Source organism: Tachysurus vachellii, chromosome 21 (genome assembly GCF_030014155.1).
Source record: "Tachysurus vachellii isolate PV-2020 chromosome 21, HZAU_Pvac_v1, whole genome shotgun sequence".
NCBI lineage: Eukaryota > Metazoa > Chordata > Actinopteri > Siluriformes > Bagridae > Tachysurus > Tachysurus vachellii.
In genome coordinates this window covers 3,607,843-3,635,490 of record NC_083480.1, presented here as the reverse complement: position 1 = coordinate 3,635,490, position 27,648 = coordinate 3,607,843, and the positions used below count along the sequence as shown (strand labels likewise).

General features: G+C 37.3%; 2 protein-coding genes across 3 annotated transcripts; one reads left to right on the top strand and one right to left on the bottom strand.

The window, feature by feature from the left end:
- Positions 1 to 282: 282 nt before the first annotated feature.
- ubfd1 (ubiquitin family domain containing 1) lies at positions 283 to 10,803 on the bottom strand. Of its 2 annotated transcripts, none has more exons than XM_060857368.1 (7): positions 10,685 to 10,803; positions 9,609 to 9,890; positions 8,337 to 8,545; positions 8,110 to 8,175; positions 7,842 to 7,947; positions 7,651 to 7,733; positions 283 to 701 (listed from the first exon to the last, which is right to left on the bottom strand). In XM_060857368.1, exons 1-7 carry the CDS (start codon positions 10,698 to 10,700, stop codon positions 591 to 593), a joined length of 873 nt encoding a protein of 290 aa, XP_060713351.1. In that variant the 5' UTR covers positions 10,701 to 10,803; the 3' UTR covers positions 283 to 590. The 2 variants fall into 2 exon arrangements, with proteins under 2 accessions (XP_060713351.1, XP_060713352.1); XM_060857369.1 differs by lacking the exon at positions 10,685 to 10,803 and adding an exon at positions 10,404 to 10,518.
- Positions 10,768 to 27,178, top strand: LOC132837607 (UNC93-like protein MFSD11). The gene is made up of 13 exons (XM_060857367.1): positions 10,768 to 11,593; positions 14,625 to 14,680; positions 14,846 to 14,953; positions 15,052 to 15,131; positions 16,689 to 16,785; positions 16,941 to 16,999; positions 17,388 to 17,538; positions 17,656 to 17,705; positions 18,097 to 18,162; positions 18,247 to 18,372; positions 20,499 to 20,673; positions 20,763 to 20,898; positions 25,478 to 27,178. The coding sequence occupies exons 1-13, from the start codon at positions 11,504 to 11,506 to the stop codon at positions 25,628 to 25,630; spliced, it is 1,347 nt and encodes a 448-aa protein (XP_060713350.1). The 5' UTR covers positions 10,768 to 11,503; the 3' UTR covers positions 25,631 to 27,178.
- The last annotated feature ends 470 nt before the right edge of the window (positions 27,179 to 27,648 follow it).

Here is a 27,648-nt window from a genome sequence, read left to right as displayed (position 1 = left end):
CACATACTGTACATCAACAACTCTTCGTTCACTGCTAATTTCTAAATCGAGCAGAGATCTCAAAGTATTTACTGCGTTCAATGTAATTTATGTCAATTTATTTGAAATTTAAATTAATATTAATTATATGTGGTACCATTGTATGGCAAAGTATTTTTGAAACAAAGAGCAACAAAAAGAATTCCCCTCAGTACAATGAGCGGTTATGAACTTTGGTTTGATTGAACTGTATGATGGTACACCAACAAACAGTGCAAGATAAAAATCTCCCTGGTTCATCAATCATTTTCCTTAAATAATATTTTATTTCTTTCACATGTATTTGTAAGTTCTGTACAATTCTTTGTTTATCCTCGGAGTTGCTTAAAAATAGGTGAGATGGGTTGAAAAAAAGGGATTATGCCATTTAGTGCACTTAAAACCCAAGAAAAAAAAAAAAAAAATTGTCCGCTGGAATTCCTTCAGTTTTTATATGGCTGAAAAAAAAAAATAAAAATTCAAAACGTTCCTCAAATTCATTACACAGGGTCCAGTTAAGCTTGTTGTCTTGCTCTAGATCCCAATTCCTCAGTGTCAATTGAGGAGGCACATTAAAAATACTGCCACTTTCCAAGGACTGTGTCTTTGATTGCATCAACATACTGTGCAGGCACCCAGTAAACCCAGTATTGAGAGGCTTCCGTCGGACCCAGTTGAAATGCCTAAGGAAAGTAAAGAAAACATTGAATAAAACATTGGGGATATCGACAGGAAAATGTGATTTAAAAAAAATCAAATGAATTCATACAGTGGAATTCTTTTAAACATGATCATGAATTTAACTCACAGCTGCTTTAAGTCATTTCTTTAAAGAACACTTTGGCTAAATCCTGATGAAACGAAGAAATAAAACATTCCCTTTGTGTATCTTGTTAAGGGGGAAAAAAAGAAAAGCTGTAGGTATAAACGAGTATTTCTCATGAAATAGGGATTTTATTCTGACCAGATTTTAAATGATTTATTTGCGGTCTTGTGTTTTAAAGCAAACAGTTCTGTCTTCATTATGTAGATATGAATTATCATAAAAATATCCATAACTTCTTTACATTATCAAAACATAAAGCTTGATTAAACATTTCAATTCCTGTGTCTATTAAAAAAAAACAAAAAACAAAAGAAAAAACAACTTTTCATTGAAAAATATTTAGAATTAAAATGTAAAACCCCATGTATCCCTAAATGTTAAAAGTATATGTGCTGGTTAGCAGACTTTTTTGTTACAGCAAGAAGCCAGCAAGAAGCCCATTATATACAGTCAGGCCCATAAGTAATCGAAATGAGACATAAGTGGAGATTTTCAGCTTTAATTCAAGAAGTTTAACAAAAAGATTGCATTAACCGTTTAGGAATTATAGCCATTTTCCCACAATCCCTCTATTCTAATGGGCTCAAAGATCATTGGACAAACAAACAATTATAAATATAAGGACTGTTTTTAATAATTGGACATACAGTAACTCCTATGCAATGACTAGCTGAAGTGTGGAACTCATGGACATGACCACATGCAGAGTTTCTACTGCCTTGACTGCAGAAGTCTTCAGTTGCTGTTTGTTTGTGTTTCTTTCTGCCTTTAGATTTGTCTTCAATAAGTGAAGATCAAGCTGTTAGGTTGACGACAGGCGATTGATTGGGTTTCTTTCACAGGTTCATTAACCATCTGTATTGTGAAGAATCATCCTTTTGACAGCGTTTGACTGAATCTGAGCACACTGTAAAAAATGATTGTAAGGCTAAGCAAAAAAAAAAAAAAAAAATTATATATATGTATGTATTTTTTGCAAATAATAATTTTGTTAAAGTGAAAACTTTAGAATATTAAGTAAAATCTATATAGGTACTTAATTTAAACTGGCAAACCATTAAACATCCAACAGTTAAGTAAATTTTACTTAAGATTCTTTGACAAATTTAAATAAATTAATAGAGTACTTGTGTTCCTTTAGAAATTAAGTAGAATTTAAGATGACTAGGTCATTTGCGCGAGCGCGAAAAGAATATATCCCGCGATCATCAACAAGTGCTTCTCAAATGCATTTTATTTTGGAATTTTGTATTTAATGTATTTGGTAATTGTGTTAACACTGAACAATTAGTTCATTCTGTATATTTTATATTTGGAAATTCGAGTCTTTGATGATCTTTAACCGTACCACAATTTAACATCTCTATGTTTTACATAAAGACACGTTAGTCTTGAATGTGTTACTTTACTCGTGATATGTTTTGGTTTGATTACATTTTGTTGGGATAAAATGTTCTATAGATGTTCATGGATTCTTACAATATATATCTATATATATATTTAAAACAAAACAAAAAAAAAGGTAGTTTTGTTGTATTTTTGAGCTTTTTTTTTGAAATGTAAGTCTGAGTAGTGGTGGCTATACATTTTGCAAGTCAAAGTCCTCTGTAAATTCCTGTTAGCTGCAGACACGTTGCTGTGAAGCTAGCATGTTAACTTTAAAAAACAAAACATGATGCGCTACTTAGCCTCTTTTCGGCCAGAATTAGTACACAATCTTTTAGGAGTAGGGAACCGTGTCCTTAGTTCAGTGTCTGTTTCTCTCTCTCTCCTTTCCTTGGGGAAACACTGTTCTTTTATCATTTATTTATAACACCTGTAAGTTGAAATCAAAAATGTCCATGTTTGGCTAAACAATATCTTTAAGATATATAATTTCTGCCCCATAAGCAATTTAAAAAGTTAGCAAATCAAATATTCAGTTTGAAATATATTTACTCGGCTCACTGTCATTCCAAAACATTTTCTTCTTTCCCCTCATCCCCCTAATCCCATCTAATTTCCCTTCATCCCTCTTGTAAGGATGGCAATCAAGAAGACTTCGGTAATGATGTCATGACAATTATTGCCCATGGAGATGAGGAGCCAGTCGGGTGCATTGTTCTAGAAGGAAGCAAGGTCCTAACAAAATGTGAAAATACTGCAAAAGCTTGTGCTATTCGTGCCTAAAATCTACAGTATCCATCAAATCTGAAATACACTTTTGAGGTTTTTCCAAAACTCTTTCTGGATCTCGATGGACAGAAGCTTTCTCCTAATGTACGGTCTTAAAAAAACCAAGCTACTCACTTGAAATGTTTTTGTTCTCTGGATGTTCATAGGCATTAATCAGTCTTGTTTTAGCCAACTTTGTTTATACACTGTTACATTGTGAGAAAATGTATAGCCTGAAACATGCAGAATGATTCTTGCTGTTACCATTTTTACTGCTTTTATTTTTCAAGTATAAAATGTAAAGGTGTAAGAGAGTATTTAAAAATAAGCAGTTTGTTAAAGAAACCAGTTTTTTTTTTTTTTTTTTTACGTTTAAACTATTTAAAGAAAAAAACAGCACTTGGCCGTGGACTTGCTTAATTTACTGAGAAGACAAGATTTATTTCTAACAACAGTCTGTAAATATCAGTTTTTTTGCTCAGGTAAAGATTCTGTCCAGTCGTTGCATAGACATGTAAGTTTAGATGGCTTGAATAAGCAAAAGTTTTATAATCAAAAATGTTATTGCACTTTACTGCAGCTTGAGCTGTTTAAATTCAGATTCTTATTTTTAAGCATTGATCTGTAAAAGCGTGTTAATTCCTTAAAATGAATAACTCTTGATTGCACATTTACCCTCACAGTACTACTGTCATATTGTAACAGTGACTCGTTTTATTTAGCTTAAAATAATTAACAACACTGAATAAAACAAGTCAAATTTAACTAGATTTGTGAAGTTCGTCATGACAAACTTTGATGTTGGCTTTGACAAAGCAAGTATTTGCAAAGGCCGGTGTTTTTTGGAGGCGAGTGGACATACAGTAAGGATCAGTGTTACGTTTGGAGGCAAGTGGACAGAAAGCTAGGGTGCCAAAACATTTGAAGGCAACTAGAGACAAGCATGTGAGGTTATCCGAATACTCTTGAGGAAGTTCCCCTCATTGTTCTGAGTGTTTTGATGTCACATGTCCATGTTGTAAAAAGTTTTTAGATTTTGCATATATTGGGGGCGGGGCTGCGGCACAACCGAAAGGCCAGTCGGTACACCAATTTAAACTTTGTTCAGAGTATCACCCTAAAGGAGCTGGCCGAGTTTGGTGTAGATAGTTCAAAAGCTTGCCTAGTTATAAACATCCAAAGTTTATAATGGGAGTCTATGGGAAAAAGGCCAATTTGAGACCCGGTACCGGAAGTACCGGTACTCGGATCGCTTAGAAAAGTCATAGCAACAAACTTCAGACCAGGGTCTACAACATATCCAAATTTGGTGCATGTGGCTCGAAAGCCCTAGGAGGAGTTACTATTTATAAATTTTTGTCTAAGCTTAAATAGGAAAACATAATGTTGGCTTCTACAAAGCAATATAATTAAAAGAGAAAATAGTTTTACTTAATTATATCAGTTAATTACATCAAATAAGTAAGTAAATACTACTGAACATAATTTAACAGGCTATGTTACATTTACTTTTTTTCATTTTCCTCAACTTCCTTAGGTAAATTTTACTTAATTTTACAAGTCACTCCTGGTCATGAAACTGCTCATCGGTCAACTGTCCAGTTACTTTTGATCCTGTGAAGATTTACGGCAACATTTACGGCATTAACATTAACATCAACATTTAGGGCATTTAGCAGACGCTGTTATCCAGAGTGACTTACATTTTCTTTTTATTTCAATTTATACAACTGAGCAATTGAGGGTTAAGGGCCTTGCTCAGGGGCCCATCAGTAGCAGCTTGGTGGACCTGGGATTCGAACCTATAACCTTTCAATCAGTAGTTCAACACCTTACCCACTGAACTACCACATGCCACATTCACAGAAGGACCACCAAGGCTACTGTGGCACAAACTACTGAAAAACTAAAGTCTGACTGGTGAATTCATGAATTCATTCTCCATCTCTTTCTCAAGTACTATGTAAATATGTAAATCTTTACTATTTAAATGTTTACTGTTTAGATGATCCCGGATGGCGGCATTGGCATGACTCTCTCTAGTACTTACTTTCCTTTTGTTTACTTTGTGTGTTTGGTCACGCTACCGTGATAACTTTATTATTTATGTCTGTACTTTTAAAAGTCGCAAACAGCTGGAACCAAATTTCTTGTGTGTGTAAACACACTTGGCCAATAAACCTGATTCTGATTCTCATGCTAGATCATTCATACATACATACATATATACATACATATACATACATGATCTAGCATGAGAATCAGAACCAAATTTCTTGTGTGTGTAAACACACTTGGCCAATAAACCTGATTCTGATTCTCATGCTAGATCATGTATGTATATATGTATGTATGTATGAATGTACCAAGAGCACTTTAAAAACGACAACAAATTCCTTGTGTGTCTGAGAATAAACCTGATACTGAATCAGATCACACGGAGCATTACAGTGTGCTGATTCCAGCACAGCAATGAAGGCACCTACAACGGACACAAGAGCATCAGAACTGGACTGTGGAGCAATGGGAGAAGGAGGCCTGGTCTGATGAATCAAGTTTTGTAAGTGCGTATGAATCACCTACCCAATGAAGAGACGGCACCAGGATGCGCTATGAGAAGAAGAAGGGCATGAGGAGGCAGTGTGATGCTCAGAGGCAATGTTCTGATGGGAAACTTTGGGTCCTGCATTCATGTGGATGTTTCTTTGACACATAGCACGTACCTAAACACAGTTTTACATGAAGTTCACCCCTTCATGGTAACACTGTCCCTAAATGGTGTTCTCTTTCAGAAAGATGATGCTCTCTGACACACTGCATGGAGGCTTCACCTCTCTCTTTCTCCCTCTCTGTCAGTTATTACATATAGCATTTATATTACATGCTCATAGTTATCATACCGTTGATTTCATGAGAATGATCCAAACCCACATATTCAGGTTATTTATTTTAGAAGGAAGGCTGCCATTTAAACAAAGCTTATAGTAGCAGTGTTCATGGGAACACATTAAGTACAATGCAAAACAGCCCAAAAAACCCACAAAGGAAACAGCTTTGTTTCACAACAGGTGCTGCCAGAGTGTGGGTTTCCCGTGCATCTGATGCTGCTCTACTAGATAAAAGGGATATAAAAAAGTATACACACCCCTTCTAAAATGGCCTGTTTATAAGGGGCATGGGTTCAGAATGAAGCACTTACCATTCACATTTAACCTCATATTAAAAAGTTATTATAATCCACCTGTCCTCAATCGGCTGATTCTGAATAACCCCAAATCTGTAGGATTATCCTGACACCTATGGGGTCCACAGAAAGGTATCAATCTGGAGACGGGCAAGAAAGAAATTCTGAGTGATGAACATGAGGTGCCAAAGTGACATCTCCAATGACACTGGTCCAAAATAGTCAGGAGGAAGAAACTTATAAGAGAGGCTGCCAAGAGACATGGTGGCAACATTAAAGGAGGTGCAGAAGTATCTGACAACAAGTGCTGGTCAATACCGGTGTATGACAACAACATATCATGAGTCGTGGACAAAATTTTGACAAAACAGCAAGACAGCTTTCCACCCAAAGAACACTACACTCACGGTGTAGGCTTCTTCAGCTGAAACTGGGGCTCTAGTCAAGAGGAAAGGAATCAATGATCGCTCCAAATACTTCATTTAAAAGACTCTTTTTTAAAAAAATAAAAAAAAAAAAAAAAAAAAGCACTAAAGGATGGATGGATGGATGGACAAACAACAACTCCATTTGGTAACAGATGAGAAAAAATAAAATAAATAATAATAAAATAAAGCATCCTGTAAGTGGCAGCTCTGCAGGGTTAAACACTCATTCCACACTCCAAAACATTCCCCACACCACCACCACCACCACCACCACCACTAACCTGAAATGTTGGAACAAGGAAGGTTGGTCCATGGATTCATGCCATTGGTGCCAAATTCTGACCCTACCATCTGTGAGCCACAGTGGAAATTCAGATTCATCAGACCAGCTTCATCAGGCTGTGATTTTCTTGCCTTCAGCTGTCCTGTGCACACAGCTTTCTGCAGCTCAGCTTTCTGTTCTTGGCTGACAGAAGTGCAACATCATGTGCTCTTCTACTATTATAGTCCATTCAGATATCCATCTCAGCTTTGACCTCCTGTGTGATCTGAGAGGCTTATCTGCTCACTATGGGTGTAATGAGTGGTTATTTGAGTCACCGTAGCCTACTAATCAGCTCGAACCGGTCTGCCGGTTCTCCTCTCTCATCAATAAGGCATTTCGCCCACAGACCTGTGGCTTACTGGATGTTTTTTCCCCCCCACACCATTCTGTGTAAAATCTACAGACCATGGTGTGTGTAAATCCCAAAAGATCAGCAGGTTAAGAAATCCTCAAAACAATCATGCCGCTGAGTTCATATTGTGACCCCGTATTCTGATATTTGCTATGAAAATTGACTGGAGCTTCTGGCCTGCATGACATCTGTATGATTTAGTGCACTGTCCTGCTGCGACATGACTGAGTAGCTGCATGATGTCAGTGTGGATGGAAAAGTCTTCATTATAAAGATGTTGTGATTGAACTGGTCTGTGTGCAATTTGGACAAACCCCCGAGAATTTTTTCAAAAGAACAGCATACGCAGAAAGGCAAACATACCATCATATGGTAGTCCTCATGACCTTCAATTGGCTCAGTCACAACATTTTTGATGGACCCCATCGGGATTTTTTCTGTTCTTTCTGCAAACCAAACATAAAAAAAAGCAAACTAATGAATGAATTAACAAACAATTGTTAAACAAAAAAAAAACAATGACTTAAATAAAAAGAAAACGACGATGTCATCACCCTTTGTTCCAATCCACAGCTGATCCTGTTCCAGTTTGAAAGTGAGCCGTACTTTTCCGCCAGATTTGTTGTACATTCCAGATAAAGGCACTGTTGGTAAACGCTCCTATATGCGTGAATAAAATAAATGAATAAATGAAAGTTGGGTTCATAAACGTTCATCAAACACCTTTAATAGTTAATGCGTTAAAACCTGTTAGTAAGCATAACAGCACTGCATATAATAGATAAAAGTTTCATAAACAATCGACGGTTCAACATAGATTACCTTTGTTCCTTTTACTGACGGCATAACATCCTCAGGTTTTCCTTTGTCCAACACTTTCCTATGTTGCTACAACGGGAAATGATTTATACGTTATGACAACGTTAATAGAGCGATCGAGGCTGAACCGATTATGGATATACTTTTATGTTTATCTCTTTGATCACGCTGTACTACCGAGAGTGATGTGGAAAAGAAGGAAATAAATAATAATAAATAAGGATTCCCACCTTTTGTCTGCACAAAGGCTCTTTTTTGTTTTCCTCAGCTTTGACTTCTTGTTGAATTACTTCCTTCGGTGTATTTACAGCTAGTACATCATTTATTGTAGACCCAACCACCATTATTTTCGCACCATTTGTTACTTTAATTTCACGAAGTGTTTTGTCCTCTGGTAGCAGTCCTTTGTACATCACCTTCTGCATAGCGGGTGGAAGACCTACGCGAGAGAATTCACAAAGTGAACAGTGACCATAAGTCTGTGGACTCCTGACCGTCACACGCTCCTGTCCCCAATTTGCTCTAATAATAACCTCCATTAGATTTTGGATTGTGGCTTTCTAAGTTCTTCCGATCCAACCTTTTCAAAACCAGGTCTTCATGGAGCTCTGTGCTTTGTGCACAGGTTCAATGTCATGATGGAACAGTGTTTACGTTCCAGTGAAGGGAAATTCTAACACTACAGCATATTATACAACAGAGACATTTTATACAATTGTGCGCTTCAATCTTAGTTCCAACAATTAGGGAAAGAACCACAAATGGGTGTGATCGTGAGGTGTCCACAAATCTTTAGGGCGTATAGTGTAGATAAAACTTAATGCGCAAATGTATTATAACCTCTTTCTAAACATTTGCGCAATTTGTCACCAATGCAAATTCTGCTGAATGGTTGCAACAATATTATCCGTCACCACTGCAGAGAGAGTTTGCCTTGTGATCCTGAGAGGTAGCGAGCTTTACCTCACACACACAAATGAGAATCACTACCGTTTACGTCGCACATATTCGCTTTATACAAATGCACACAATCATCCTCAATCTGGAATTTATAGTTTGTATTTTTTGTATTTTCCTTATGTCCTGGAAAAAATTATGAGTAGCAGAGTATAAATTTTAATAATCTTGAAAGACATTTTTAGCAGCTTTGTAGCTTTTTAAAAAAAAAAACAGAAAAAGCATTCATGACATTACATGAATCTTATGTGTAGCCCAGAACCTGCACATCATGTCAAAATGAGTAATTAGCACAGTGCTTTTTAAAGTGTGTGTGTGTGTGTGTCTGCAGAGACAAACATTAAAAGAGGTATAGGTTCAAAATACAACTGTTTACATATAATTACTAATACTAAAAACTAATAAATCTGTATTGTGATCTGAGGTTTTGTTAGTGATACGGTGCGAACTTGTATTGCATTTGTTCAAATTAATTTCTGAGGAAAAAAAGGATGAAACTGCTATTATGTGCTGTATTCAAACCCTTGACTAAAGGCATTTCTTACCGGTAAGTGTGTGAATTCTCTCTTTCAGCTTAGCTCCAGTTCCATCTAAAGGTATTTTAAGATCATATTTGTTTTTATTCCAAATAATTTTCAGTTCCACCATCTCCTTCCCCTCGTCGCTTTCGTCTCCGTTACTGACAGCGGAGACCTGAGACGAGGAGGTGTTTTCTCCATCGGTGACGGCTTGTTCGACCCCTGCTGCGTCTCCTTTACAGCCTTCGTCAGACGAGACTTCTGATGCTTGGAGGCTGACTTCGGTTTCCATTTCCACTCCCTCACTTCCTGCATGATCAATGACAGATGGATGCATTAGGACTGTAAAACAGATGACTTCCAGACCCTCAATTATTCAGTATCAACATTTGCTGAATATAAAACAATAAACGCACCACTAACATTTGTATATGTAAAAAAAAAAAAAAAAAAAAACTTAAATTCATTAAGAACTTTATAGTAAATACCTTTTAGACTGATTAAAAACTGATCATTATGATGATTAGTGTTCATTTAGAAAACACTGCTACAAACCAGCACTTAAAAAGCACTTGTTATGTCATGATGTCTTCTGTAACACTAAAACAACTGATCATTTACATCATAATGTGTTCAAAATATACTTTTTTTGACTATTTATAAACAAGCGTTCTTATTCAAAGATGAGATGCTGATGCTAAATGATTAGCCTGTTAGCTAGCTAGCTAGCTGACGTTAGCAAGCTAACGCTAAACCATCTAGAAAGGTCTCCATGGTAACCCGGCTAGTTAAATAAACGCCAACACAACACGGTTCACTCACTTTGTGCCACTGCGTACTTTCTAACCAACCGTCCGGCGTTTTTATTTATATTTTTTTATTTCATTTTAAACCTGAAACCGCCTGACTGGGTTAGCCGTTAGCATGTGAGCTAACAGAGCCCCTTAAGTTCGTTAACAGCTTTTGCTAGTGGTTCAGCTTTCGAGGTAAATTCGCTGTTTATCTACGAGAAACAATCCCGACACGTTTAAATCGTATTACAGAGACGCGACGGGATTTAACTGAACAGTCAGAACGAATGCAGGTTTTCTGCATGAACCTACCATCCTGAGCCGCCATGATGATTGTGTACAATATGAGGAATGCCTGCTGGGAAAGAACGCGCTGTCATCACATGAACCACGCCGGCTTCCGTACGTGATTCCTTCGCGATTCCGAAAATCTGGAAAAATCCATTTGTTTATTTTATTTTTTGTTCTTCATTTTGTCCGAAACAAAGCGTTCATGTTGGTACTTATAAAGCGTTTGTTTTTTTTAACTCTTTATCCAAAAACTAAAACTTAACTTAAAGGCAGAAAATAATACAAAAGCTTTTTATTGTATATAGCTTGCTATAGGTAAAAGGTTGTAACTTCTATATTAACACACACACACACACACACACACACACACACACATATATAATGTGACAGATCATTAGTAGTCTAATTACGAACTTTAAATAGTTTTAAATTGCATACTTGGTTGATTTAGTGCTAAAATATACAAAATCCTGACTTCATAAAGAGTCTAAACTAAGGCTAAACGTGTTAGTTAGAGTTCTGTTGTTTATGTCAGACTACACTCTTAAAACCCAACCATTTATTGGGTCCTGGGAAGTTTCCAAAAGAGCCAGTGGAGACAGACCTAAGTGATCACATGCTGGTCAGATCTGACATTCCTGCTGTGTGTGTGTGTGTGTGTGAGTGTGTGTGAGTGTGTGAGTGAACTCATTTAGAGTTTCCAACCAAAACCCCACTTGATCATATGTAACACTGATTAGAGATTATTGTTTTCCTGAAATGGATCTCAGTTTTTATTAAGATTGTTCACAACCAAAGAGAAAGAGAGAGAGAGAGAGAGAGAGAGAGAGAGAGAGAGAGATGGCCGACATCAGAACATATAATGTAGTGATTCTGGGAATAGCATTTTTACTCGTTTTTACAGCCTTCACCACCTGTGGAAATATAGAAGTGAGTAAGATCTTTGTTAATAATCTATTCTTAACGTCATATGAATGTTTGCTTGTAATGTCAGAGATATTTAACCAGAGCACTGGGTTTGTATCATGTCAGATTTCTTCAGTTAAACTGGAGTCTATACCATGTTTATTGTGGTTAAAGAGTTCTAAAAGACAAGCTCTGACTCTAGAAAGGTTTAAGAGAAATCAAATTAGCTCTGGATTTTCACAAAAAAAAAAGGGAAATGTTCAAAAATATAAAGTGTGTGGATTAGTCATGTGTCAAAATTTAAAGTAAATCCACTTAAAACACTGCTTCATGATCAGATCAGATCTAATCTCTGTCTGATTTCTTGCTGTGGATGCATGTTATGTGATGTTGACTGATGCAACACAGATCATGAGATCATGTATGATAACAAGGGGCACGATCTTAATCTTAAAACAAAGTGCCATTGCTTTCTATGGAGGTTTACAGAAAGCCCATGAGTTGTTTCTTTTTGTCTGTGTTGTGTTCTTCTCATCGCCTAATAAAAAAAAAATTATATTTTTACATATATTACATTATTGTGACCGGTGGTATATTATGTATAGTCTTAGAGTCTGTTGGTGGTCTGAAACATAATGCGGTAACCCCGGAGACGTCTCATGATGGCTGGCAATGAATCTGGAGACTACTGGTTCATGATCACTAAGGTGTCCACAACAGTATAGTTGCCAGTTTCTTCTTCTTAAGTCATTTTTCTTAATTAATGGACACTAATAAGGAAATTGTCTAACATCATCCAGTCATGCCATTTGTGCCTTTTCAGACTCCGCACTCACAGGACCTGGCTTTATCCAGGCAGGGATTTAGCTTTGACTCCAGGACTTGACTTCCTGAATGATTTTTGGGACTTTTCCACTCGACAAAGGAGTTTATTGTTGGTTGTTTTTACGTCTGTGAAAAAGCTGTTAGTTAATCGCTGGAATCCTCCTCACATGGCAGACGAGGGCTTGGACATTATGTCTGCAGAACCGCTCATAGACCTTGAATGTGTGATATGCTGCTTGTGATATCCTATTGATATTTGTCTTTTTTTATTTTTATTTGTGTGTTTTGTGTGTAGCCCTGGAGGCTGTTGTGGGTTGGATGGGTCAGGGGTGGATCCTGGTTTGTTTGTTGGTTTCTCTTTCATTTGAAATGAAAACTTGAATTTAACAAACCAAAAAAAAAAAAAAAAAAAAAAAAACGACAAAAAGCACATTTCCTTCACTGATTACAGGTAAACCAGATGTGCGTATACATGATGTACAGCATGTAAGACTAATCATAAATTTCTATACCAAGAGAAAAATAATTGATATGGTGAAAACCTCTTTTGTTTTCTTGAGAATAAGAGTAAAAAGAAATATCTCCTGGCCTTTCTGGATTTCTGTAGGGTCTGAGATGTTGACAGCAGATACATACAGAGAAGATGCCTGTAGTGGTCAGTGTTGGACTGAAAATAGAAAAGATTTGGAGCCACATCTTAGTAGATAGTCACGTGTGAGTAATTTTGGAGAATTTCCGAGCATGACTTAACATAAATAGGTTCTTAACAACTTCTAAAACATCTTCCATCATTGCATGAAATGGCCACGTTTCAGAAATGTATCTTCATTTCCAGTGCAGTCTCTGGAGTCCCGTCGTTATTACAGTGTGTCTGTTGATATTTCACTGCGGACTAGACAAAGTGGTGTGTAAAACTCTTACATTATGAAATTATCCTCTGAAATCAGGCTGTGATATTATGGATAAAGATGGATAACGCCAAAAATGGCCAAAAGTTTGTGCACCCCTGACCATTACACTTATATGTGATTGGTAAACATCTGTACTGTGAAGGCTTTCCACTAGATGTTAAAGTGTGTCTGTGGGTATTTGTGTTCGTTCAGGTACAAGAGCATTAGTGAGATCAGTCACTGATGTTGAGCCAGGAGACTTCAGTTCCAGTTCATCCTAAAGGTGTTCAGTTGAGTTGAGGGTTGAGTTCTTCAAATTCTTCCAGTCGAACCTTAACCTCCACACCATGTTTTCATGGAGCTCTGGGCTTTTGTGCACAGGAGCATTGTTTTAGTGAAGGGCAATTATAATGCTAGAGCATACAAAGACCTTCTATACAATTGTGTGGTTCCATCTTCATGATGATTGGGGTGCACATACTTTTAACCATATAGTGTTAAAATCTTATACAGGTGATTTGGTGTGTTATATTATGAGATGGCTGTCTCAAGGTGTTTGATGTAGCTTTGATGTATTTCTTTGGGCTGATATACTAGTTCGAGAGGATTCCTTGTCTTGATGTTCATGATGGGATTATTTTCCAAGCTCAAGCACCATCACGTTATTATGTTGGGTTTGTAGAAGCCAACATTCTGTTTTCCTATTTAAGCTTAGACAAAAATTTATAAATAGTAACTCCTCCTAGGGCTTTCGAGCCACATGCACAAATTTGGATATGTTGTAGACGCTGGTCTGAAGTTTGTTGCTATTACTTTTCTAAGCGATCCGAGTACCAGTACTTCCGGTACCGGGTCTCAAAGTGGCCTTTTTTCCCCATAAACTCCCATTATAAAATTTGGAGGTTTATAACTCTGCAAGCTTTCGAACTATCTACACCAAACTCGGCCAGCTCCTTTAGGGTGATACTCTGAACAAAATGTTAAATTGGTGTACCGACTGGCCTTCCGGTTGTGCCACAGTCCCACCCCAAAAATATGCAAAATCAAAAAACTTTTTACAACATGGACATGTGACATATCAAACACTCAGCACAATGAGGGGAACTTCCTCACGGGTATTCTGATAACGTCACATGCTCGTCTCCACATGCCTCCAAATGTTTTGGCACCCTATCTTTCTGTCCACTTGCCTCCAAAAGTAACACTGACACTTATGTCCACTCGCCTCCAAAAAGCACCGGCGATTACTTCCCTCGTCAAAGCCAACATCAAAGTTTGTCGTGACGAACTTTACAAATCTAGTTTTCATTGCATTAGTAATTTGCTTCATTTCTCTTCAGCAAACTGTGGTGAAAAGTCTGGATAACGCTACGTTCAGTGGAAGCGGGTATCACAGGTAAGTAAGGATTTTTCTAACGGAGAGATGGAAATACAGAGAGAACAAAAGTAAAGTACTCCTTTCTTGTATCTTGTCCTGACTCCATCACTACAGAGCTAAGTCTGAAGTTTATAACTCCTGCATTTTTTATTTCATTTGTTTGCATTTATTTGACTTTTTCAGCCTTGGCGTAATATATGGAGTTTTTTCCTTTGCAAATTTATTCGCTCCCTCTGTGGTAGCGGTAATCGGACCACGGTTTAGCATGTTCATCAGCGGACTCCTTTACAGGCAAGTACCACAAATTACACAATATATCCGGTAGAGCATATTTATTATAGTACATATTTGTTTAAATATCTTATTTTTTTTCTTTTATTTTCTTTTAGTGGTTATATAGCTGTATTTATAATTCCATCGACCTGGTCGTTTTATTTCACCTCGGTGCTGATTGGGATGGGAGCAGCCTGTAAGTATTCAGTGTCCTCGGGTGTTTATTCAGCTCTGTTTACACGTTAATAATAAATACAAAAAAAAATGAAAGGGATTGTTTAGGTTTTTAATTAGTACTGCCACGAATAATCTATTTCACAAAGCAGATCTTTACATCTAGTCAACAAGAGATGGTAATAACTGAATTTATACAAATGAACCAGTTCAAAACTTTACACACCCTTCATTCTTGACACCGTGTTTATTGCTATACGGATGATCGGCGACCGATTCGTTTAGGATTTGTGAGGATTAGTTATGAGTCATAGTAATCTTATTTTTTTATTTAGTACTACCCTTCAGAAGCGATATAAGATATTTCCATCTTTCCCAGAAGACAAAATACCAGATTAAACTTTTCATCGTGTTTAAAAGTTTACACCCACTAACCCCTTTGGGTTAGGGGCGTGTTTGTTTTGGTGATTTCAAATGTCAACATTGGCTTTCAAACATTGTGCACCCCACCTTTAATGTATCACGTTACCTTGTTTAGAATCAGTGACATTTTTCAAACAAAGCTTTTTTTGCTGGAAAACCAAATTATATGCAGTACCGAGAGGATTTTTCTGAAGAACTCTGGGCAGTTTTACTTCTCAAGATAAACAAGGGTCAGATGAACTTTCACTATCATAAAAATGTATTTCGTTAAAAACATGGAATTTCCCTCCGTTTGGTTGTGTTCATATTCAGTATCGAGTGCCTTTGTCATGTCTCACTCCACAGCGGTGATTAATATGAAGCTCAAGTGAAAGTAGACACTGTGTCTAAGAATTTATATCTATATTTTCTTTTTCCTCTAATCTACTAGGGGTTATCAACAGGGGGGGAAAAAGCAAACATCTAAAACACATTCAAAGCCAACAGAGTCCTGACTCATTTTATATCAGACTAATTAAAAACGTAGCATAACCCAAATGCCAGAGTACTGATAAAAAGGTTAATAATCAATCATTGTGATAAATTCAGTTATTACATCTTTTGGAAATATCTATCAGGGCAAGAACTAAATAAAAAAAACAAACTACCATTTTTTTGTGACATTTCTTATTATTGCTCACATTCTGACAAGGTGTATGTAAATGAGGTGTAGGGATGTGGTAGCCTAGTGTTTAAGGTGTTGGGCTACCAATCAGAAGGTTGTGAGTTCGATTTCTACGTCCAAGCTGCCACTGCTGGGCCCCTGAGCAAGGCCCTTAACCCTCAATTGCTCAGTTGTATAAAAAATGAGATAAAATGTAAGTCACTCTGGATAAGGGCGTCTGCTAAATGATGTAAATGTAAACGTATGGCTGTGGCTGTAATGCGCTGAGAAGATCATTTGACCTTCGTTAGATCCTCATTGTGGATAAACACAGCGATACAGCCACACTGCCAGCTCTAGATGTTTGCTGTTTAATAAGTCATTAAAGGATAATCTGGTCCGATCTCAACCCAGTTGTTTGAAGCGAAATACTGGAATTCTATAATATTCATTCAGGGTCCTGAGGTTTTTCACATCTATGGATTAAAATAAACCCTTGATTTGTTTCCGCAGTGCTTTGGACGGCTCAAGGTCGCTTTCTGGTTGGGAATTCGGACGCCTCTACTATTAACAGTAACACAGCGATATTTTGGGCTTTGTTACAATGCAGGTAACCAAGACTTTGTACTGAAGGTGATTTAGTAGTAACGAGAGACTTTAACGATTCATAATTCAGATCCATACTGTAAGAAGTAATGTGTGAAAAAATTTCTGAACCTTGTTGTTAAATAATTTGTGTTGTAACCTTCATTCTTTTTCTTTCAGTATGTTGTTTGGCAACCTTTATGTTTATATAGACTGGAAAGGAAAAACGGACATATCAGGTAACTTGTATAAGATATAAAGATCTTGAAAATCAATACAATGTTGTTCGTATATTTTTTTTGTTAGCAGCTGTTTACAGTCTGTCTGAAATCATAAAGCTCTTGGAGTTCAAGGGAATGTACGGGAGCCTTATATTTATAAAGGTCTGTCGAGCTCGGATTAAATACGAGTCAGTTATTAAGTGCAGCTACTTTCTTTCTCCATTCAGGAACATAACTGATAGATTTTAAAAAAGACAACACAAAAGGTTTTGATTTTGAACTCAAATCTGTTATGAAAAACGACAAAATTCCCCAGAATAACTGATGTTCGTGCGTTCAGACCTCGTTTCATCGTGTCTTTTATCACCGAAGTGTGTTTGTGTTTTATTTGTTTTCTTTCACGCAGACGAAGACAGAAAGACGATGTTTATCGCTCTGTTGGTCATCTCTGCGGTTGGAACACTAAGTTTCCTCCTTCTGCGAAAGTCAGGCGGCGAGGAAGAGGAAGACGTTCTGTCCGAAGAGGAAGGCCAGCTCTTACTCTCGTCCCGATCGACGTACAGGAAAATTCACTTTTATACACGTTCTCATTTTTGCCTGTCGTGATTATTTATAAGGTTTAAGGTTTGGGGGGATTTTGTTAGATCTGACTTTACTAGGTTCTTATGTTGCAGATTTAAACAGCGAGCCAGCGACGCCTTAAAAGAGGCCAAGGCAGATTTCAGTAAGTGAAGAAACCATGGTGACATGATTCCTGTTTATATTATCAGTGCAGTATGCTCTAGTACAGCAAGAAAGACAAAAACATGTTTGAAATGTCTTCTGGGAAATGACTAAGTCTGGATTAAATCACACCATGACTGAGAAACCAAACAGTTATTCAAATATGAACCTTAACTTAGTGGGTGTTAATGATCCCTGGTGTACTGCACTGAGTTTAACTCCACATTATACTCACCATGTTGATTTAACACAAACAAAGACAAATGGAAATTATGGAAATGATTTTGTAGTTTAATTGCCACTGAAAGAGTGTGTGTGTGTGTGTGTGTGTGTGTGTGTGTTTTAATATTTCTGCAACCTTTAACAATTTATTTCTGTTCTGTTCCTAAAAGAGACAATGCTGCACCTTTTTTGCACAAAAACTATACTACTGTTAAGCTTCTCCATGGCGTACAGTGGTAAGTTTTATACAGTGACAACACTTTATGTTAAATTCTTCCTTTACGTGGCTTATTGCTGATAGCCACATTTCCTCTTCTTAGGTCTGGAGCTGTCATTTTACAGTGGTGTGTACGGAACTTGCATCGGAGCTACGACTCATTTTGGAGGCAGCTCCAAAGCCCTGATAGGCATGTCAGGGATTGTGGTGGGAATCGGCGAGATTGTCGGTAAGCAAACGTTCCAGTTTGGAGATGATTAAGAAGCTTTAATGCACCGTTTGGCAGTTGTACAATTAATAGTGAAGAGAGACGATCAAGGTTGGAGACACGAGTATCTCGGAGGTTCCTGATGCATTACAAGCTTGTTTGGATGGAATTCAGACAAATGAGTTATCTCTAGAGTTCAAATGTGATCACAGAGTCTTCTCTGAGCATCTCATGCTCTGAGCTGAAGTGAGTCATGCTGAATTAATGATTCAAAGTAAGAAAAGTCTGGATTTTGGGTCAGATTCTGGGGAAATTTGCATGAAATGTGTCATACATCAGCTAAGATGCTACAGTAACTCCAACTTTAGTCATGAATGATGTGAATATGTTGTGACGGGCAGGGGCAGCAGCCAATCAGGAGAGAGAGATATTATAAGAGAATAGAATAGAATAGAAGCCTTTAATTTGGCACATATACATTACAGCACAGTGAAATTCTTTCTTCACAAATCCCAAATTTGGATTTTGGGTTTCTTCCTGAACATGAAAGGAATTTATTTGTTTTCTAATATTGTAGGAAGCTTGTGAGTGATCATGAAAGTCAGACACTTCATCCAACCGCAGAGGTGTAGCTCCAGGTGCACACGTGAAACCTACAGTGAAGTGAAGTTTACGCCCCCTAGCAGCAAAGCGGTGTAAAAACCTACATAAGCATGGAAGAGCAAACAGCAGGAGCAGCTTCCTGCCATGTGTTTACACTTTGTAGTTTGTTCAACATACTGATGACTGATGAATAGCACCAGCACTGAACAATGGATAAAAACGTTACAGATGTCGACTGAGTCAGAGGTTGTTATAGTGACACAGTGTGATGTTTTTTTTTGATGCCTTGAATATGATCAATTTTTTCTGTATGTATATTTGATAAGAATAGCTCATTCATTTAGTATAGAAAAATGATTTACAATTAACAGTAAATCTATTCACATCATAGACCATAAGCATTATATTTTTACTTCTAATTTCCCATCACTAATAATTTACATGTGAACATGATCTAAAGCCTGTACGTTAATTGCTCTATTATATATGATAAAAAAGAAAGATGAAAACAGAGCAGTAAAGAAAAAGAAAAATCTCGAAAGAAAAATCCATTATCGTTGCTGCTTGTATGATTAATTAGAAAAATATTCTAAAAAAAACAAAACAATAAAATAATATATAATAAAATAAAAACTTAACAGTCTACATCCTAGGTTGTTTATTTAAAAAAAAAAGAAAAAACCTTTTTTTTTTTTTTTTTTTTTTTAAAAAAAAAGTTAACTTTTTATTTATAATTAAAAATAATAATGTAAAGAGATTTCAGATGATTATAATGTATCAGTAGTGAGCAAATGTGATGGTTTTGTTCTCCTTGCTGTAATTTAGTTATCTAGCTAGAGTTAGCAGGCTAGCTCATGTGTTTTGTCTCGAGGAACAACACGTACAAAAGATCAAACCGAGATGATCAAGTTGATGTACACCAGAAATCAAATGTATTCTCTGTAGTACTGGGAAGTGATGCACAAACACCTGGGTATAATATCCCATATCCAAGTCTCACAGCTGAGAAATTAATATCAGAGCAGAGCAGGCAACGGTAACAACACCCATATTACTAAATATTATTGCACAAGAAACTGGCAATAACTCCTTCTACAGAACTTTCTGCTCAATATCGCCAACTCCTGAAAATCCCCCAAAATCCGCACCCCAAATTTATTTATTTATTTATTTATTTATTACAGTGGACAGTAAATGTAGGGTTGCGAGCCATTTTACTGCATATAATAATAATAATAATAATAATAATAATAATAATAATAATAATAATTACATTACATGCATAAGTAAATAACAAACATCTATAATGAAAAAAGTGACTTTAATAAAAGTGAATATTACTTAAATTATATTAATGGTAGAGCAAGCAAAACACTTTTAATAGCATACAGTATAAACAGTATATCATTGAAAAAAGTTTGAATAAATAAACTACAAGAGAATAGAAGCACCGTTTATTTGTAGATACCTCTGAGGTTATGGCTGGACTAGGGTTATAGAGGATGTAGCTGGACTGGATGTGTTTATTGGAGGGATTCTTTCAGGTGGAGGTCTGTTTGGCCTTGTGATGAAGAACAACCACTTCAGACGCACGTCAGTTGTCTTCCTCGGAATGGTGGTGCATTTTATTGCCTTTTACCTGATCTATCTCAACATCCCAAGCGATGCTCCTGTGGTCTTGGACTCTAGCCCACAGCTCATCCCTTATCTGTCTCCAAGGTACAGCAACCACAACAGACTCTGTATTTCACCATCTGTATTTAATAGCTGTTTGGTGTTGGACATGAATAAGTTTTGGTTTCTCGCAGCGTGTCCGTCGCCTTACTCTGCAGTTTTCTGCTTGGGCTCGGAGACAGCTGTTTCAACACTCAGCTTTACAGCATCCTGGGCTGTGTTTACACTGAACAAAGCATTCCAGCCTTCGCTATCTTCAAGTTTGTTCAGGTAAATGCTGAGAAGAAATAATAAAAGAGTGAATTGTTCCTGACTAAAATAACATAACACTGATTGCACAAGAGATAAATCCCTTATGTAGTTCCTTCCTTTTTTTGCTCACACACAAAGCCAAAAAAAGTTTGAAGTACACTAGTATTAGTCGCCTCCTCAGTGCCGCTCTGTTTGCCACACTACATTCATGTATACATGTATACATGTATAATGCACACATTCCTGTAACGGGAGCTAATTATTATGCACACAAGCGATAATATGAGCTAATTTGTACTAATTAAATGAGATAAAACTGACTACAGAAATGGTCTGTAAGAAATAAAATCCAAAGGTCACGAAATGTATTTTGAGTATTTATACTAAGAGAGAGAGAAAAAAGAAATAGTGATGTTGATTAATTTGAAGTTGATACAGCAAGAGCATTCTGCTCTTAAAAATGAACGGGTCTTTGTAAAATGGGTAAATGCTTTAACTCTCTTTATTTGAATATATTGTCTTCTGGTTAGGTAGGATTCTGACTTTTGTGTACTATCTGCTCGACTCTGGAAAAGCTTAAACCTTCGGCAAAATCTTCTCATCTCTACTCAACCCCCCGGCTCACCCTACTTCCCTGACTGCAGAAGACGCTGCAGGACCTTCACTTCTATTCTGACCTGCACCTACATCTCACAGTCAGGATTCCCCTATTCCTTTGTTGTCACATTTCTCAACTGTAGCAGCAGAAGAGATTTTACAACTCATCCGGTCTTGCAATCCTACCACCTGCCCATTGGATCCACTCCCTTCCACTATGCTCCAGACCATCTCGCAAGACCTTCTGCCCTTCATCACCATGATCATCAATGGATCCCTAACATCTTAGTCATGTACCAACTACCTGCAAGAGAGCAAGGGTTATTCCCATCCTGAAGAAACCTGCTGTGCATCCATCAGACATCAGTAACTACAGACCAGTATCATTTCTCTCTCTTCTTTCAAAAATTCTTGAACGCATTGTCTATCATCAACTGTCTGTCTATCTCTCACAGAGCAACCGCCAAGATCCCAACCAGTCTGGCTTTAAAGCAGCACATTCAAAAGAGACTGCCCTTTTGGATGTCTCTGAGAAACTACATGCTGCTAGATCAGCCAAGCTGTCATGTTTGATACGGTCAACCACAAGACTGTCTTGTCCACCCTCAGGAGTCTTGGAATTTGCGGATCAGCATGGGAATGGTTCGCTTCCTACCTAGAAGGTCGCTCATATCAAGCTACATGGAGGGAGTAACATCTGCTCCATGCAGACTCTTCAATGGTGTCCCACAGGGCTCAGTACTTGGTCCTCTCCTTTTCTCCCTGTATACTCACTCTCTTGGCAAAGTTATTTCCTCACACAGGTTCTCTTACCAGTGCTCGGCTGATGATACTCAACTTATCTTCTCCTTTCCGGCCTCAGCTTCTGATCGGATCTCAGCAGGTCTGGCAGACATATCACATTGGATGACGGCTCATCAGTTGACGCTCAATCCTAGCAAAACTGAATTACTGATCATCCCAGGTGATTCATCCCCAGGTCGTGATCTTGCAATATCCTTGCATAACGATCTGATCTTCCCTTTAGTCACAGCTTGCAACCTTGGGGTAACCATGGACAATCAACTGTCCTTTTCCTCTCATGTTGCAAATGTGACTCGCTCATGTCGTTTCCTTCTCTACAACATTAGAAGGATTCGGCCATTTTTGTCAACACAGGCTGCTCAGGTACTTGTTCAGTCTCTTGTCATCTCAAGACTGGATTACTGCAACTCTCTGTTGTCAGGTCTACATACTGTATGAACACAATTCGTCATCTGCAAATGATCCAAAATGCAGCTGCATGACTTTTTTTTCAACCTGCCAAAGTTCTCACATACCACCCTGTTACTGCTCTTCTACACTGACCTCCGGTAGCTGCACGCATCAGATTCAAAACACTGATGTTGGCCTACAAAGCCAAAAATGGACCAGCTCCCTCTTACCTCAAAGCCCTCATCACTCCTCACACTGGACCCCGCACCCTCAGAGCTACAAGCACTGCTCGACTGGATCCACCATCTCTCAGATAAGGAGGTAAATATACTACAAGACTCTTTTCTGTTCTGGCACAGAGATCGTGGAATGAACTTTCCCTAGAGGTCCGGACAGCTGAGTCACTGGCCTTCTTCAAACAATGGTTGAAGACCTACTTCTTCACGAAATACCTTCTCCCCTGTTTGTTGTATGTGTTTTTATATTTTTAAAAAAAAACAAGAAACTTTGAACACTGTTTTAGGCTCATGGTATCTTAAGTCTGTAACCTAGTGAACCAGAGTTCATGTATTCAATGATGGAGACTGTCACTCTGGATAAGCCATGTGTGGTTTTTCTTCAAACTCTGCGTTGGTGCAGGCCAGCAATGAAAACTTAAAATGAATAAAGAGCCAAACTCTTGAAGACTGGATTCAGAGGAAGATTGGTTTATTGGTGGTCGAGCAAACAAACCAGTTGGTACGAAGGGTCTAAGTGGCGGAATCACCCAACTTGTACCTATTGGACTTTAGTGTCCTTATATACATTTCATACATGTTCCTCTGAACCCAGTACCCTTGTTTAGGCTTCGTCGCTTGTAGCACTCAATGTGCATGTATTCTTTGCCTTGCAAGTTTTCTATTCTTGCCTTCACAAGTTTCTGGTTATCTCCAAAATGGGGCATGTTTCCTCTCCTTCCTTAGATCATAGAGTTTCTCCAATTTTCTGAAGCCCATAGCTTGTCTATACATTTTACTTCATTTTACTCTGAAACTTTATTTCACTACAAAGCTTCATGAGGGGGCCTGCTTTAGATTTCTATTTAAAATCTAATTTCTGGTTCTTTTCTTTACTCTTCTCTAGTGATTATGGTGTTTGTGTGTTTCCTCTATATCGTGTGTTTATTGTACTATATCCTAATCCATATCTGTGCACTGTGAGACCTTACTGTAGAGGAGTGATGCTTTCTTACACGCATCTTAACATGATAAATGTGTATTCTGATTCCTTTTATTTTGTCTCGTTTGAGTTTTCTCTTTTCCTTTTAGTCAAAAAATGAGCCCATGAGTTCCTTACTGGTTTTGGGCTTTTTCTACTGACTATGCACTTCATTTCCTTTTCTTACTTAAATTAACTTTCTTTTTTGCAAATTCATCTGTACTTCCACAAAATCACTCGCTTCTTGCAGTCTGTCTGAGAGGCTCATAGATTTTGTTGTTCGGTTATTTTCTACATCCTTATTTTATATCGGTTTTTGTTATTTAAAATTTCCGACACCGTTACCACAATGTTGGAAGTTCTCTAGAACAGGGGTCTGTAACACAACTGCTTTCCAAGGGTTGTAGTGAAATTTAACTCGGAAGCTGTTGGGATTCTACAGCGTTAGGAATAACACTACTAAGCTTCCATGAAGTGTGCTGTAAATATTTCTTATTAGTGCAAATGGTGTTTTGTAGTAAAGTAATGTTTAATATTTCCCATTGCATATGAATGGCATAAAAATAATATTATTTACTCACATCACTCTTCACTGAGGCCATCAGGTTATGTACCATGGGACATGTGCACTAAATAACATATTGATCATAAGCAACAGGATCCACACGGATGAACGAAGTCTTGTCAGTAAACCTGTTAAATTAATTATAGTAATTATAATAGTGAATGATTTATCTCAAAATATGGCTGATCGATATTTTGAGATTTTTTATTTATTTTTTAATAAATAAATAATGTGCACAAAGCCCCGAGCTCCATGAAGACTCAAAACAACCTCAAAAGAAACATACAGCGAGGAGAACCCATATACACTAAATAGCCAAAAGTATGTGGACACCTGACCATCGCACTGTTGAAACTGTTGTCTACACTGATGTCTTAGCAGGCTGTTAGCATTCACATTTCCCATCCATGAAAACACGGTGTGTGAAGGTTGGAGTAGAAGATCTGGAGTGTCCTGCACTGAGCCCTGACTCTGACTCAACCCCACTGAACACCGACTGAACCCCAGACCTCCTCACTCTTACACCATCAGTGTCTGATCTCACTAATGCTCTTGTAGCTGAATGAACACAAATCCACACAGACTCGCTCCAACATCTAGTGGAAAGACTTCACAGAACAGTAGAAAAGAGTCTGTTTAGGAGCAACAGGAGAACCAAACCTATATTAATCCCCATGGGATTGGGGAAAGGGATGTTCAACAAGCACATGAGGCCATGATGGTCAGGTGGCCACATACTTTTTACTCATTTAGTCTATAACTCTGCAGAGTAAAGGACATAGTTATACTGTGCTTGAACCACCTCAATCCTCCCAGTTCAGTATCAAATATACTTAAGAGCAATCTTAGTTTGCTTATTATTGTCTTGCACATTTCTTTATCATAAAATCTTAAAAAGCATATTAATAAATAAAGATTTAATCATACTACGTACACTATAACTTGTATAGATAATAGCAAGGCAACATAATTTAGATTTTTGTGTGTAAGAAAATATTAATAGTAAATAGTTATGGTGTCATAACATATCTCTCTGCCTGTCAGTCTATTTTTGCAGCAGTGGCGTTCTTCTACAGCGGTTACCTGCTCCTGAGCTGGCAGCTCCTCATCATGGTCATCATGGGCTTCATGGGAACGCTGTTCTTCTTCATAATGGAGCGGACGCTGAACGTCTCAGCCGATCTGCCACAATACTAGCTCTTCTCTTTACACATTCAGGCTTTGTATTCACAATCATCCGAAACGTACACTGTATCGGTGCCGTGTTAGCCGTTCTCACACGACTAGCAATAATAACGACACAGTCGTTGGAGCTGTTATTCTTTTATATTTTTAGACACTCTACTTGATAAGAGACAGATTACTTTATGATTCAGTTTAATGAGATCCAGTCGATGAGAGACAAACTGATAAAATACTCTCTATGTCCAAAAGTATTTGCACCCCTGACCGTCACACCCATCTGTTCTTGTTGAACATCTCAATCCAGATTTATTCCCATCTCTCTTTGCTGTTCTATATAATAATCAGCTCCACTCTTCTCTTCTGTATCGTGTAGTCTTTACAGAAGATGTTGGAGCGAGTCTGTGTGGATTTGTGTTCATTCAGCTACAAGAGCATTAGTGAGATCAGACACTGATGGTGTAAGAGTGAGGAGGTCTGGGGTTCAGTCGGTGTTCAGTGGGGTTGAGTCAGAGTCAGAGATCTTCCACTCCAACCTTCACACACCATGTCTTCAAGGATGGGAAATGTGAATGTTACATCCTGCTAAGGCATCAGTGTAAACAACAGTCTCAAGTCTCACATGAGACTATATGTCTGTTTACTACTGTATGCGTGTGATGATCAGGTGTCCACATACTTTTGGCTATATGTGTTCTCCTTGCTGTAATACTAAATACTAAGCTTCTATGAAACAATCGAATGCTTGTGGTTCGAGGCTTTGTGATGACTTCATTCATAAGTTATCCACTTTGTCCATATGTGTATGTATTTCTCAAAAATATAAGAGTTACTTTAAGATGTGTAAGATATCATCCTAACCTGCACTAAGAACACGATGAATGTTTCTGGGTTGCTGTTAGCTCTCTTAAAATACGATTCAGACCTTCCCTTGTTCTGTATGATTATAATTGCCATCTAGCGAAACATACGGCGTGATATTAGGTATTAGGGGGTGACCCTTATTAATCATGTTATAGACTAATTTTCTCATTGTGAATTATTCATGCTTCACACATTATTTTTATGCTTTTTTCAGCACAAGGATGTTTTTTGATGTATAATGATGCATAACATTCATGTATAATGAATAGTAATAGACACGTTTAGAGTTCTGTATCCTGCCACAATATAAAATAACTCAGTATTCCAATTTATTAACATCTTCATTTTAATGTCATTTTAATGTCTTTTTTTTTTAATATGTAGCTTGTTGGCTTTCTTATCATTAAGAAACATCTTATGCCGAACGTGTTAATTTTACTGTGTACATACCACAGATTTTCTTTTCAGCACATACCGATTAATAACGAAGCAATAATTAAATGTTTGTCATTTAGGATCAATATATATTTTTAATTTAATATACTGTACATGTCGCTTTTTAATCTTACTCGCCGACAATCATGCAGGTTAAGCGTATGGTCTTTTATGATCACAAGTATACTGTATATGACTGTGACCAGGATATCTTTTGTTATATAGTGTATTTTCATAACTTCTTGCTTTCAAGATGAATAAATAAGTGGCGAAAGCAAACTCTTTGTTTTTCACTGAATTACAGGAAAGAATATAACATCAGTAAAGGAAATGTCACCACATCCTGTCCACTCACATTTTTTACCAAAGTCAAACACATACTGTAAGAACTTCTTAGAACTTTTACTATAACAATTTTTACCAGGAAATCATCAGGCATTTTAATCAGTATAAACAAAGGAAAGATTTTCTGGCTGTGAGTCTGATATAAAATGACTCAGGTCTCTGTTGGTTTCAGGGGGTTTCAGATGTGTGTTTTTCTTCCTCTGTTACAGTACATAAAAGTTTAGATGCTTATGAACAAACACTTGGAGCATCTCAGAGAGCAGAAAGGGGTTTGAGATCAACATTTACCTTGAAGATAGAAACATTTGCGTGGAAAAAAAAAAGTTTTTGAATTTTTTGGAACTTTTCTACAAATATATTGTTCCTAGTACGCTAAATAAAAATACTAC